Source organism: Alternaria arborescens, assembly GCF_004154835.1.
Source record: "Alternaria arborescens strain FERA 675 chromosome Unknown contig_26, whole genome shotgun sequence".
NCBI classification, from domain to species: Eukaryota; Fungi; Ascomycota; class Dothideomycetes; order Pleosporales; family Pleosporaceae; genus Alternaria; species Alternaria arborescens.
The window spans coordinates 308,237-322,900 of NW_021167881.1; the positions used below are offsets into that span (position 1 = coordinate 308,237).

Sequence of the window (14,664 nt, forward strand, 5' to 3'; positions counted from 1 at the left end):
ACGGCGACGCGAAAAGGTTTTTTGAGGTTCTCTGATCCGCCGAAGCTTAGCCGACATCACGTGCGCGTCGGAGAAACGACAGCGCCGGCGCGCTAGTGAGGCAGCCATAAAAACTTCGCACCTCTGCGTACTGCTTCTGTTCTCTATGCGGCGCAGGACGATAGTCCGTTTCCCCGGTTGCTTGAGGGTCATACACCATGGCCCTTCCAGTGTCGTCGACCTGCCAGAGAGAACATATTGCACAATCTATCATATACACTTTGAGTGGGCGCCTGTTTCTAGTGGCGCCTTCTCTGGAAAAAGGTAGAACATCTTTTCGTGACGCGCAGCATCTGCTGCAGCAGTACGCTCTATCGACCTTGGGTCTTCCGAGCGACTGTTCGAAATGCACATGTACTGTTTGCGCATTTGGTGATCAATATCTATGTTGCCTTGAGCACACATATTTCACCTTCCCAAGCTGGGTTAGCGCTATACCTACAGCAGTGAATATCTCGGTGTCAAAGTTCCCACAAGTGAGCGGTGCCGTTTGTTGCACTGCGACATATATGCCAAGTTGTTGGAGTTATGTCTGCAGATGTTCCGCAGTTTGGTGAGCCAAAATTGAGGATATATCATTTTGACGACGGTGTGGCACCTGTGGTAGGACACGCGACACCCGCTTTGATCTAAGCAGTCATTCTTGGTCTCATTAGTATTGCTATCAGGTGCTGCTATCGTTACGCCTCGATGCGTGTGAGTAATGACTACAAAATGCCAAAATTTCCTTGGTGATGAAATATCTGTGTGTATTTAGATATGCAAGCAACAAGAAAATTGAAGCTTGTGAACAACCAAAGACCACCAAAGTGTTCCGACTTACTCAAATACCATATGAGTGAACGAAGGAAGCGGACTCGAGGGTTAGATTTTCTCCGTTTTAGATCATTGAGAGACTATACTTTATCCGTCAATTAAAGCTTTACTTCACTTACATTATCTTCCCTCTCCCGGAAACTCTCCAATTATGCCAGCGTTCCACACAACAAAAAAAGCCTTCTCAAGTAGACGTCTTCGTGCAACAGCGAAAGAACAAGAGCCTGGAGAGAAGTCGAGTTGGTCAATATGTTGTTGACCGTCGCATCTACTACGAATTTGTTTTGACAAGCATAGCTAATTTCCTTTACAATATCATCGCGCACGCGACGCACAAGATATCCCAGTCGTTATCGCAGTAATATGATCTGATGAATTTAAGACGCGAACGAACATGCAGCAGAACAGAAATTTTTTTGTCAGTTTAAGCTCATTGTCCAAAGGAAAAAAAACTTGACATAAGCTTCGATCTCGGTCATCCATTAAAAACAAACCCCGACGTAAGGCTTTGACACAACTACAGGCACACATCTATATCGTACAAGGAACATAAATCTCTCCAATGTCTTTCATCTAGCCAGCTTCTGTCTGTGTCTGCGTCTGAGTAGCAGGCTGTTGCGTACCCAGCAGCCTTTGCAGATCACCCAGTCCAGCACCAGCCCTCTTCTTCCTCTGCTTTCCACCCTCCTTCTCTGCAAATGCCAAACCCATCAACTTTCTCTTCTCTTCTTGAATACCCAATACACGCTCCTCCACACTTCCCTCAACCACTAATCGGAATACTGTCGTCTCGCGCTTCTGCCCCAGCCGATGCACGCGATCTACAGCTTGATCTTCGATGGCAGGCGCCCACCATGAATCTGCCATGATGACTTGGTTTGCGGCGACGAGATTAAGACCGACGCTGCATACGGCGAGCGAGGCGAGCATGATGGTTGTGGCTGGGTCGGAGTCTAGGGCTTCGAGGGCGACGTCACGTTGTGTTGCGGACATGGAGCCATCTATGCGGACGTACTTTAGACCATAGAGTGTGAGGTGTGGTTCTAGGATATCGAGAAAAGAAGTCCATTGGCTGAAGATGATTGTCTTGTTTGTGGGGTCGTTGGCTGATGCCCGAAGTATGTCGAGGAGGGCCTCGACTTTTGTGCTAGTGTTCTTCTCTAGAGATTCCTTATCTGCAATCTGGTCTTGTGTCAAAGGCGCTGGAGCGGCGCCAGATTTTTCCTTTGCAGGCTTGACAGTTGTGGTTGCAAGGGACTCAAGCTCGGCACGGCACATGGGGCACTTGTGTTGGGTTTCGATAACGCGTTCTACACAGGGCGTACAGAAGATGTGGGCGCATTTGGTTATGACCGGCTCCTTGTAAACGTCCAAACAGATCGGACAGTCTTCTTGTGATTCAATGGAAAGTCGAAGCATCTTCTGGAGCGCCGCTTTGTTCTCTTCTGTCAAATCGACAACGCCTTCTGCTTCAAGCTGCTTCATGATGGAGTCGAGACGCTCTTCATCCACCAGTTGCCAGTGGTTGCAAACTTGTCGCATTCGAAGCAACACTTCCAGGAGATGGCGATAAGTATCTCCGGCGTTTTTCTTCCCGATGTTGTGCTTATAAATGTCCAGCGTACCCTTGGCCTGAGCCTCCAAGGCATCATACTTCTCCTGTTCGTGTGGATGCAGCTTGATCTTGTGTACGTACTCAGAGAGCTCAGGTAGCCGTAGGTCGATGAACGACATCTCCTTCTTGCGACGTAGACAGACACTCGACATCAGCTGCTGGAGTACCTTGTGGCCCTGGACATCGCCTTGCATGACAGGGCGCATAATGGCACTGTGGAAGATTTCGAAAGAGTCGAGGCCACCCGAAAGACGCAAGAAACGAACTTGAGAGTAGAGATCTTTGAGATTGTTGATAATCGGCGTGCCGGTAAGTGTCCACCGAGATTGCGCCATCAGATTTGTAATGGCGATAGTCTTCTTCGCTTTCGGGTTCCTTATGCCATGACCCTCGTCCAATATGACCCGTCGCCACTTGATAGAGAAAGGTCCGGAACGCCGTGGGAGAGTAGGCTTCGTTTGCGAGTACCAATCAGAAGAGACAGATTCGTATGTGCTAATTACGACATCGTAGTTCTCGATTGATTTGGGTGTGATGGGTTCCTTTCTCTGACCATGCCAGAACATGACACGAAGAGCGTGTTCAGGCTTGACATGCTTCTTCATCTGCGTACTCCAGTTGCTCATTACTGATACGGGGGCAAGGATCAGCGTGGCGCCTGAGGAATCCTTTGCACGAAGATTAAGTGCGCGGTCTGCCATGATAAGGGAGATGGTCTGGATAGTCTTGCCCAAGCCCATATCGTCGGCCAGTATACCCCCGGAAGCTAGTGCCGGATTCTGGATCGAGAAGCTTGTTGCGATATTTGTGAACGCATTTGGTATATGAGTGTGTCGTCGCCAAAGCTGGACTACGTCTTTGGTGCCTGAGGCTGGGAGCTTGGGGCTTTCTTTATCGAGCATCCACTGCAGACCTTGCAACTGGAAGGGGTGTAGCTCAGTAAGAAGAGTGTCGGGTTGGGGCGCTTGTGGCATTTTTGCCTGTTGGTAGTTAATGAGTGGGCACAGAGGTTGCATAAGCACATTACTTACTAGGTCTTCTTCTTTGATACCATACTCCTCAACCATCTCTTCGACATTCCTAGGGTTGAAGCGCACACTATCACCGAGGATATCCTCCATGCTAGGCCCTGGCCCGAGGCCGGAACCCTGCGAAGAACCAGCAGCATATTCGGCCATGCTGTTTTGTGTGGCTTGGTCGGCACCAATGTCCACAACGGTAGCACCCTTCTTTTTGGCTTGTTTGGCGGCTTGCTTAGCTATTCGCTCGCGTTCCTTCGCGGCCGCAGCCTCCTTACGCTTTCGATCTGAAGCATGTCCAATAGGGAGTTTGTCACTTCGCATTCGTGCCATAAGAGCCTGCTGCACATCTGGATCATTGGTTCCGTATAGTTTAAGCTCGACCGGGCAGTCGTAGAAGCCCTTCTCCCCTGTAAGTTGCGCCTCAATGAGCAGACTGCGTTCGTCCATGTATCTGGCTAACTTGGCCGCGAGACCTCGTGGAAGGTGCCCAATCTGTTCGCCCTGCACATTGCTTACTTTGATCGCATTGCTGTCGTAGTCGTTATGGGGTTCTCGCCTTAGTACCACCGTCTCACCGTTTGTTGCATATCCATTGTAGTATCGCACACCCACAATCTTCCCATGCATTGCTCCGTATAGTACGAATTCGTATTGTTGCTGATTGTAGGCTTGTGTAGCATCCGGGACTTCCTGGGAGGCGTCGTCTTCGTCTTCGTCTTCGTCTATAAAGATGGCTTCAGCTTGCGACGACCCAGATGTAGTGCGTTGCGCTTGGTTGAATGATGTACGCGCTTGTTTGCGTGCGCGGCGCGGACTTGAAGAATGGGCATGAGAGTGTGCGTATCCTTGCGATGATGACGGGTACTGCGACGAACGACCGAAGGATTGCGACGAGTACGAGGGCGCGTTGTCGTCATCCCCTGTAAGATCAATGGCCTCATAGGCCGTTCGTTTGGGAGGCATTGCGCGTTGGGTTGGTAGACGTGAACGAATGCGGGGAGGCTTTATGACGTCTGTCGCAAGATGGTGTTCGCGAAACTTCGCGACCGCTGAACCGCTGGGGAGGAGACGATAAGGATCAGGATAAGGGCCCTGGTTCACGCTAGGGCGCGAAAGCATGTGACAGGGATTATCAGGAACGCTCCGATTATGATGTCAAGAGGGGAAATGAGGAGATGCCAGTGACGATCCGCTATCCAAGGACGAGTCTAATATATATGACAGAGTCGAATGATTTGTCGCTGATGCCTGACACGTGAGCGTGCTTAGCAAACAAACTGACACATCGTTTTCTGGTACGGTAATACACATTTTGCTCGATCTTGCATCGTACATTCATGCTCCTAAAATTATACACCATTAAACAGCGCTTCGTTCTCCCACCAACCTTCATTGTACTCTTCTGATCTAGCTTGAGATTACGCACGCGATGGGAATGCACTTTCGCCCCATGGGTCGCAGTCGACACTGCCATCCCGCATCAGTCCATGTCTCATCAGAATTGAACAAACAGCGGCGGAAACAAGAAGAGGATGAACTGCACAATTGGCGGAATAGAGCCCAGAATGCCCCTGCACAGCTTGGCCATCCGCACGCTGCCCGTCTCCTTCTCCGCTTCGTAGTATCCGCAGACGATGCTTCCGATGAGCCAAAGTAGCAGCAAGGTCAGCATGATGGCGTACCAGGCGGCGTGCAGATGGTACGGATTGGTGCCCCAAGACTCCCAAAGGCTACGGAAGTTGTAGTAGATGATGCTCCGAACTGAGACGCCGTCGTATTGTAGTCTGTAGATCTTCTTCCATTTTATCCACTATACAAAGAATCGAGTCAGCCATGTTGCTGCGGATGAATGGACCAAACAATTTGTTGCACAGTCGAATAGCAAGCGAAGAAGAAGCCAGAGCGATGGGCCGAGAGGAGCCCGACATACTCTGCCCCTGGCCTTGTCCTCTGCCAGCGCAAGTTCGTACGCTTCCGCAGCCTCTGCCTCTTCCTTTTCGCGGGCTTCAGCGAGAAAGTCTTCGATGTCGAGGATGAGGTATTTGGCGATGACGTCACGCTGTTTCTTGATCAGAGCGTCTTTGGCCTTTATCTCATCGGAGGGGGGCATTGTGATGTTAATGAGCGTATAGCACCTTGCGTGTGCTATAGTGAAGGCTGCTGTGGAGTGGTGGGGTTGTAAGACAAGGAGGAAGCGCGGCAGATGACCCCATTTCTCTCTGGATCTCCTTTCGCTGGCCACTTATCTGCTATCTTTCAGTGGAAGAAAGTGCGGACACCGAATGCTGAAGTCATGCTTGGGGAAGGAAGGTACGTCTCGGGTCGCGTCTGATACAGAAGGTGCCATGTCGTCATGTCCAGGTGAGAGCTCTCGTTATCGAACCCAAACACTTGATTCGCCTCAAGTAGCATTACAGGTTGAAAGCATAACCTCAAGCCACAGTTAGATCCAGTTGTCTTGGTATTGTTTGTGGCATATCGGTCACTGCTGAGTCTTTCGGAAGGGGTACCCTTATTCCCAGCGAACATTGGTGACACGAAACGCCTTGGGCGTGTCGTCACACGACCAGAGGGCTGAGTAAATTGGCAGAGTTCAGGTGTGTTTAATGCCTGTGAAAATGTCTTGCTATTGTTCTGTCCAAGTTGATGAAAAGAGCGAGGTGGCCGTGGTTTTCTGCCAAGCAGCGGACATAAGCTCAAGTGCACCCCCACTATGGCCTTCAACTTCATTCGCGCCTGGCTCAAGGTCATCCTCCTGTCGCCATATCGTCTACTGCGCGCATTGCTAGCCACGACCGCAAATTCTGTTAACCCCAAGGCAAGAGGCATAAAGGGAAAGATGCCAAAATACTATCACGACGACGAGGCGTGGGCGGACATTGTGCCACTTCCACAGGATGACGGCGGCCTGCATCCACTCGCTGCCATCGCGTACTCGGAAGAATACAGCGAGGCCATGGGCTACCTGCGCGCTGTCATGGCGAAGAACGAGTTCAGCGAAAGAGTCCTTGGCCTTACTGAGCACATCATCAGCATGAACCCAGCACACTACACTGTCTGGTAAGTCCGACACTCGGTCGAGTCGCGGAGTTTCGGAGGAGACGCTGGTGTTCAGTCGCGCGAGGAGCTCTCCAACATCTGCACTACTAACACCCCGCAGGCTCTACCGCGCCAAAACCATCTCGGAGATCGGGCGATCACTGAAAGACGAAATCGCATGGCTCAACCCGACCGCACTCAAGCACCTCAAGAATTACCAGATCTGGCACCACCGCCATACCATCATCGACGAGCTCGGCTCATGCGAGGGCGAACCAGAATTCATAAACTCTATGCTGGAGCTTGACTCCAAGAACTACCATGTGTGGAGCTACAGGCAATGGTTGGTCAAGCGCTTCGATCTGTTTGACAAGCCTGAGGAGCTAGAGTGGACACACAGCATGATCGAGGAGGATGTGCGCAACAATTCTGCCTGGAATCATCGCTACTACCTAGTTGTTGGCGGCCGCGAGGGAAAGCCGAGTGCTGATCTTGTGGAACGGGAGATAGAGTATGTTTCTGTTGTCCCTATAAGCTGCTCGACTATACTAAGCCTACCAGGTACACCAAAGCAGCCATCCGGAAAGCTCCTCAGAACCAGAGCACATGGAACTACATCTTGGGCATCATTCGCGCAGCGGAACTTCCCAAGTCGACTCTCAAGGACTTTGCGGGTGAATTCGCTGATGTGCGGAAGCCAGACGATGTCCACTCGAGCCACGCCCTCGATCTCCTAGCGGACATATATGCGGAAGAAGAAGATAGCAAAGAGAATGCGGAGAAAGCCCTGGAGCTTTTGGCCACCAAGTACGACCCGATCCGCGCAAGCTACTGGAACTTCAGGAAAGGCCTCCTCGATCACCCGAAGGTTGCTGCTTAAATCCCAGTGTTAGCGTAAACTTGAAAAGCATCACAGAGATACCCAATTAGCGTTTTTAATACCGTTTGCGGATCCGCGTCATGTGTTCGGACGTCCGCATGCAAACTTCATTCTGGGGAAGCCCTGTCTGAAATGACGATAGCTATCGAAGCAAAGCTGGATCGTGAAGGGAGCATGGACGCGTCTTCCACTGAAATGCGAGAGTTTTCCTTTCCGTCGGGGATCCCTCGCGCCAATTCCGCGACCCCATCGTGTCATCCTAACATCAGCCTCCCAGCCAACCCCGTCTTCACTGTTTCGCCGAGTTGTTATCGGTTCCGAGCCTTCTGGACTGACCACCCGCATGGACAGCTGATGCGCGTCCTCTGATAGGCAAGATGGCGCCAAGTCCACCACTGTTTCGAGGCGGCAAACCCAGGCAGAAAATAGTCCCGCCGTTGATAACCGCTTCTGGAAATCCAAACCCTGGCCCAAGCTGCTGAGTACCGGTCTCATGCTTGTGTCATTTTGCAGTGGCAGCGTGGTCGCTTGTTCCTTATCGAGTATCTATAGGGTAATTTATGCACTTTATAGGGTAATCGATACAACATATCGTAGATTCGGTGTGCCACCATGCTTCCTTACCCCTCTGGCCCATCGACATGGACACTAGGGTTGCGGGTGCTTGCGGAGCGATAAGAAATCATCGTAAAGATAAAGGAAAGGCTCTGGTGCCCTCGAATTCAGATCAACAAAGAGTTTCTGAACGTCAAACACCGAGCTTCTTGTCTACCTATTCCTGAGTCTACGCTTGCTTCTAATACCTTTCTGTGATACCCCATTCTGTTTCCATACTTCGTCATGGCTGTTAAGGAGTGCTACGTCAATGAGGAGCCTCAGCAAAGCCCTTGGGTGCAAACTCCGTTGAGAGAGTCGTACGCATTATCAGAAGCAGCAGGATGGTACGGTCACACTTCCTCTTCACCCGTTACCCCTCCACCCCTCCATGGCATATCATGTCATCAACTTTGAAGAAAAGGGAATTCTAAATCGTAGAAGCAGAATCTTCCTCAAGCTGGAGAATCTCCAACCCTCTGGATCATTCAAGTCAAGGTAAGCATTCGCCGATTGCAGACATTACCTAACACAAGTGCTAACACCTGGACAGAGGCATTGGCAACTACATCCTCCGCCGTCTCGAAGAACTCCCACAAGGCTCGCGCCCTCACATCTTCGCATCCAGCGGCGGCAATGCAGGGCTCGCTGCTGTTCACTCGGCTCGTGCTCTCAACTTGCCTTGCACTGTTGTCGTACCAACCTCCACAGCACCATTGATGGTAGCCAAGCTACGAGCAGCAGGTGCATATGAAGTCATCCAGTATGGTGCAGCTTGGAAAGATGCAGATGCATACCTTAAGGAGCACATCATACCCTACGTACGGAACCCTCTATATCCCAGACAAGGCGAGAGGCTGACACAATCTGCAGGCACAGACAGAAACCATCTACTGCCCACCCTTTGACCACCCAGATATCTGGCAAGGAAACAGTACCTGCATGGACGAGATCGCCGCTCAGCTTGGCGAGCCCGACGTATTGATCTGCTCTGTCGGCGGCGGTGGTTTGATCAACGGTATCTGTCAATCCATGGACAACCATCAAATGAGCAAGACAACTATTCTCGCCTTGGAGACCGCTGGTGCCGAGAGCTTGAATGCAGCACTTCAAGCCAAGGAACTTATCACATTGCCCAAGATCACATCCCAAGCAACAAGTCTAGGCATTGCCCGTGTGACAGACGCCACATACAAATATGCCCAGCGAGGCAACGTCCGAAGCGTAGTCCTACCTGACGCAGAAGCGGCTATGGGCTGCTGGCGTCTGGCAGACGACGAACGTATCATGGTCGAGCTCGCCTGCGGCATCAATGTTGCTCTTTGCTACGACGGCCGGCTCGAGAAAGCACTTGGTCGCCCCGTTCGACCAGAAGACAAAGTTGTGATTGTGCTTTGCGGAGGAAGCAATGTCACGAGTAAGATGTTGTGCGACTGGAGGAACGAGTACGCGTACATCGAGGAAGAGACTGAAGCAAGGAGGAGGACGAGCGATTCTGCGCTTGGCAGTGAGACTCAGAGTGAGACTGGCAGTGTGAAGGATATGGATATGGGAAATGTACCCAGTGAGTACAGCAAGCCTATCGTGATCGAGGGCATTGAGGTTGAGTGTGTGGAGTGCTCCGGCTAGGAGTTACGTCCTCTCGTTTCTCTTCTCTTCTTACGAATTTCCTTTATAGATCACGTTATATATGTAAGCGCTTTCATGACGGCGTATAATGACAAAACCTTTCTGTTTTATTCTACCTGTCTTCAATCGTCACATTTTAGCTCAAGAGTTGTCCAAATGGGTGACGCATCCCCTCGTGACTTATGCGTGCCGTCCTTGCCGTTTAAGCATCCCTCCGGAAATTTCCCCACTATTCCGATGTACACCTAACGTCAGTCTGCAAGACCAAAGGCAAAATTGCTGAAACCTCATAGACCGCGGTCTGCCACTATCAAAATTAATCTACTCTGCTCTTTTCTTCAAGAAGCGACATACCCCTAGTAGATAAGTTCAGGGAGATGAACATTTAGAACAATGACTTCTCGTACGTGGGCCTTCAAAGATGCCTCAATGGAATGCTAGGAAGATATCTAACAAACAGCAAGACTTTAGTTCCACAAAGGAAGGCGGCAGAAACACGTATCCCCTCCCAGACAGCCTCAATTACGATGACGTTCTCGAGATTCTGCACAATCATTCTGTGTTATCCCAAATATTCTGGCCACATTCATCCGCCAGAGTCCGTATACAGCCAGGTTCTGTGTCAAGCATCTCGAACTTCCTGATCGAACAAGATCAGTCGGAGTTTAAAGCATCCTTGTGTAGCCAGCGGAATGGGGTAACGTGCACCGAAGAATTACCGCTAGGGCTCAAGGTAACAATAAAGTATGTGATAGCTGAGTGCGATCAAATCGCAGGACAGCAGAGCGTGCATGATGAAAAGGGTGGGGCTGTGTCAACGTCAGATCTGCTCAAGTCGCCCATCACTCCGCTGGATCATCAACTCTATCTGGTTGAGCAGAGATTCGCAACTGCTTTCAAGCTGCTTACCCCCTGGATACAAATTAAGCAGGGCACTATTCCCAAGACGGAGAATCTCATGGAGGTGCTGAAGAATTTGGGTGAATCTCAGAAAGATCTCATTTCTGCATTATCGGACTTGAACGGCATTGCAACATATGTGGCTCCACATACCTCGTATGAGAAGGCTAATGATGGATAGGAAGTGAGTATCCCAATTTGTGGCAGTACTAAAGCTTACAGAGTGTGGCAGGCTTGGATGTCGAACAGGAGATGGTTGTTAGGTAGCAAAGCTGGGCTCGAATTCTTCGTTACCGCTGCTGACGTGAAAGACCTTAGCGAACTTTGTGAAATGCATGTCAATGTCACTTATAAAGCCAAAGGCAACCGTTTACATAATCGAACAAGAGTAGACTAACAAGCCAACAACGGCTGTGTATGCTTTGTTCTATTGTCTCGTACGCCCTAAACAAGAACTTTGTAAGCGGTAGCATTGTTCTATCCCCTAACGCTTTGTCTCACATGCACGTAACGTTCGACTCGACCTTGACTCTTAACTTGGTTCAAAATCTTCTATGCTATTGAGGTTTATCTGGGTTGACTCTCTCGTCGTCCATTCAGTCCCAGTCACTAATCTCACGTACCTGCTTCTCACCTCATTACCAATTGCTCTAGCATCGAACAAAAAGGCGAGTCTATCCACGAGTTACCGAAAGCAGGAGCATACCTGATAGGACGATTCATTTTGCCATGGCTAACCCCCGGACAGTCATTAATCCCTTTACCAAGAATGAACACCGCATGAGGCATAACACTAAAAGCACTAAATAGATCACAGCTGGCCCTTCAACAACAGCTACAAGAAACATTGATGTTGAAAATCAAACCTCGAAACGCATTTTTCGAGAAATTATCTCGCCGAGCAGCGTCGAAGATACTTCTATTAGGCGGCACGAGCCGCTGTCGATAATAAATGATTTCAAAACAACGCCACTAGAGTCTACTGCAGTTCGTACTAATGTCTCAAATCGGGACACTCCGCTATCAACACTCAAACTCATTGACTTCTCGATGCTCGAGCGAACTATGAAGGAACCGGAAGTGAATTTATCTCCTCATTGCCCAGCTTCAATAGACGACCATAACTCAAGCACCAACAGTTCATGGCAGAAGCAGGATTTACACCAGTCGTATGTTGCGGGTTCGGCTACATGCTCGAAGCACGTACACGCTCAGCCGCAAGCTACCGAACATTCAACGCCGTTGTTCCGCGCCGCTAAGGAGATCTACCAAGCAGGTCCTAAGGGCGAGGGGCAGAAAGTGTGGGAAGCGTATCAGCAGGCACGTAATCATAGACGAGCTAACGATGAACCATCTCAGAACATGTCATCTGAACCAACGACTAGGAAAATAAATACAGCATGCCTACCTCTTCCATCATCAACAAGCCCCAATGAAGCACTCTTCCCACCACTACGACCACGGACACTACAAAATCAAAGCGGACGCAAAGAAAAGGAATCTGGGAGTCCGGATCTGAGAAGAGACTTCGGCTTCTCCAGCTCGAGCTATGACGTGCCTGTAGCTATTCATAAGCATGTACAACGCATTGTCGATTTGAACAAACCTCTTCCTTCTGTTCCACAGATACAAGCGCCTCCAAAGGTACGAAATCCCAAGGACAGAACATCACGAGATGCTCAACAGTGCACTGAGAAAGAGACGGCTCATACGTGGTGGAAGCATTCGCCTTCTAAGGCACCTCAAACCTTGAAGTCCAAGATCTCTCATCCTGGTCCACTAATGATATCGGGCGAAGGTATCGCAGTCAATGTCGCTGCAGAGTGCGGTGGAGTTGGCGGACCTGCAGCTGCCGTGTCACTTCCCGTTACGCGCACCGGCGCTCCGTTACCTCGACCGCCTAGCATCCATGAGAGGAAGAAAGAGGACAGGCGGCCTTCGCCACGAGCTTTTCACTTCCCGACAATTCACCTTAGCCCCTCGAAGAGAATTGGCAAGGGTAGTGAGAAAGAAAAGGTAGACGAAAGGGATGATTCTTACACAATACATTGGCGCGAGAGACTTGTAGGTCCTGCGTACGAAGCTGGTAAGTCCTTCAAGCAAACGGCTATGGAGACTCTAGACGGTGTACATGTAGGGAAGAAGAGGAAAACTTCGGATATCAGCTTCGCGTGCCAAGGAGTAGCGAACGAACAGCTGGACAGGTATCAAGTCAGCGAACAGTCATCGAGCGATGAGGAGGATGTGTTGGTTCCTGATCCGCTTTTTTACGCTAAAAATGCCGGAATGGACAGGAAGTTCAGTTAGTTCCATGCTGAAGCTGTAGATATGAAGGTCCTCTTGGCATCCGAGCCTATCTGTAGAGTGCGAGAATGAACCCACTGCGTCATTCTTGTCCTCGTCCTTTAGTCAGTTCGTTGTAAAAATTCCAAGCAAGCATCATCGTGCCCTTGTATTTATTACCTACCCTCAATGGGGTTCGTCGTTTGACTAAAATTGCATCTTCTTGTCTGATGTCGAATTTCTACTTTTATCACGTCTCCTTCTTCCGAGATCCATGTTGTATCGCCCTATGTAGTCTCCGTCACATATGGCTATTAATACCACTGTTCCTGGAAGGGCAGCGAGAGGAAAGGCAGAATCGGCCAAAGTGTCGTACGACCACACAAGTTTTCGGCCCCAGTGACGACAAATACATCAGAAAGCAGTGTGTCTTCCTGCACGAACAATATCAAAGCGACAAGGAAGAGGACGCACTCGAATGAGGTATTCCCAGCGAAAAGGAAGCGAGACTAAAAGAAGGTAAAATTGTTTCGAAACCGGTTGCACGGCCGTTTAGGCCCCGGCTGATCACCTTGCATCCGGTGGGGAACGGATGGTCCCAGTGTAGTGAGATTATCGGCATGGGAATGAGGATATGCATGAAATAGGATATTATTAGGTTGATGAAGATGGGAGGTTGGTAAGACCTAGCTGCTAGCACGGCAAGTGGGAGTGGCAAAAGCGAGTGCAGGCGGCACGATGAAGCGAAGGGAGATGGGAATATTCTTGGGCTGTAGAGTGCAGAGATTTGGCTCAGACTTGTACTCCCTGACATTCGTGGAAGGGCGTTGTTATTTCGACTATGAGGTAGAGTGAGCTGAGACCGATAACTGCTTGCACACTGTGGGCGTCTGCACGGTGGGACGGCCCTGGGGCGTAGTCGGTGCGGCGGAATGGGCGCAGCCCGTGGTAGCTTCTCTTCGCTGGAAGGATACACTCACGCGACGATGCCACCCACCGAGATCAACGTGGCCTCATGAATTATTCGGATGCGCCAGCGGAAGGACAATAGTTCCCTGTTGGCAGCGTGCAGCATCGTTGCCATGGTCTCATACTACCCCACGATGCAGCCGTGGACCAAAATAACCGTGCAGCAAGAAACGAAACGAAACAAAACTACCTCAAGACAGTTAGAGGGCCGAGGGAATGCAGGTAAATGTCTGGATGGGGTGCTAGCGAGGCGATCCGAGAAGACTTGGCATAGGTTGTGCCTGGTCGTGCAGGCTCTAGCTGGGTGACGGCTCTGATAGGCGCAGAAGACCCTGGATACATAATGCAGCAGCGCTCACATCACCACGTACCGGCATTGACAGTTGCTTACAGCCAAGGCGTCTTGAGATTGATCCAGACAGGCTGCTGATGAAGTGGCAGCGGACACGCGGATGGCTTTATGTCGTTGCAGCTGGCGTCACCAAGTTGGACCGAGTGTGCGACAGCGTCTGGTCTTTTGCGGTGCTGGAGAGACTCGAAGTCGGCTTTGGACTCGACGGTGGTGTGGGCCGCTATCAAAGCGGGGCGGCGCCTTCCCTCTCGTCTTGGGAGCTCCTTCCCGCCACCATTGGTCGTCAGATAATCCTGCGCGCTTCCCGCAAGCTTAATCTGCCCTAGCGCACACTCTGTTTAATGCACCGTCCCTGCACTCTTCAACCACTCACCGGCGACAATCACCATGTCGCGTTTTGCAGGCGTCAAACGTCTTGCACTTATTGGGTGTCAGCAAATCTATGCCCTGCCGACCGCGACGCCAACTCGCTGGGCAGACTTCGCTCCCGAGGGCACGAGGCGTGATAGCATGGTCCCGTCTCTCG

General features: G+C 50.6%; 5 protein-coding genes across 5 annotated transcripts; 3 read left to right on the plus strand and 2 right to left on the minus strand.

The window, feature by feature from the left end:
- Positions 1–1,428: 1,428 nt before the first annotated feature.
- Positions 1,429–4,455, minus strand: AA0111_g9360 (hypothetical protein; the record flags this gene model as incomplete). Its single annotated transcript, XM_028655910.1, has 1 exon — positions 1,429–4,455. One exon carries the CDS (start codon positions 4,453–4,455, stop codon positions 1,429–1,431), a length of 3,027 nt encoding a protein of 1,008 aa, XP_028503027.1.
- Positions 4,456–4,987: 532 nt separating this feature from the next.
- Positions 4,988–5,602, minus strand: AA0111_g9361 (hypothetical protein; the record flags this gene model as incomplete). The annotated part of the gene is made up of 2 exons (XM_028655911.1): positions 4,988–5,302; positions 5,423–5,602. 2 exons carry the CDS (start codon positions 5,600–5,602, stop codon positions 4,988–4,990), a joined length of 495 nt encoding a protein of 164 aa, XP_028503028.1.
- A 603-nt stretch (positions 5,603–6,205) lies between these two features.
- AA0111_g9362 (hypothetical protein) lies at positions 6,206–7,411 on the plus strand (the record flags this gene model as incomplete). Its single annotated transcript, XM_028655912.1, has 3 exons — positions 6,206–6,552; positions 6,653–7,042; positions 7,093–7,411. 3 exons carry the CDS (start codon positions 6,206–6,208, stop codon positions 7,409–7,411), a joined length of 1,056 nt encoding a protein of 351 aa, XP_028503084.1.
- Positions 7,412–8,251: 840 nt separating this feature from the next.
- Positions 8,252–9,634, plus strand: AA0111_g9363 (hypothetical protein; the record flags this gene model as incomplete). The annotated part of the gene is made up of 4 exons (XM_028655913.1): positions 8,252–8,352; positions 8,450–8,503; positions 8,559–8,826; positions 8,879–9,634. The coding sequence occupies 4 exons, from the start codon at positions 8,252–8,254 to the stop codon at positions 9,632–9,634; spliced, it is 1,179 nt and encodes a 392-aa protein (XP_028503085.1).
- A 1,965-nt stretch (positions 9,635–11,599) lies between these two features.
- AA0111_g9364 (hypothetical protein) lies at positions 11,600–12,841 on the plus strand (the record flags this gene model as incomplete). The annotated part of the gene is made up of 1 exon (XM_028655914.1): positions 11,600–12,841. The coding sequence occupies one exon, from the start codon at positions 11,600–11,602 to the stop codon at positions 12,839–12,841; it is 1,242 nt and encodes a 413-aa protein (XP_028503080.1).
- Between the last annotated feature and the right edge of the window lie 1,823 nt (positions 12,842–14,664).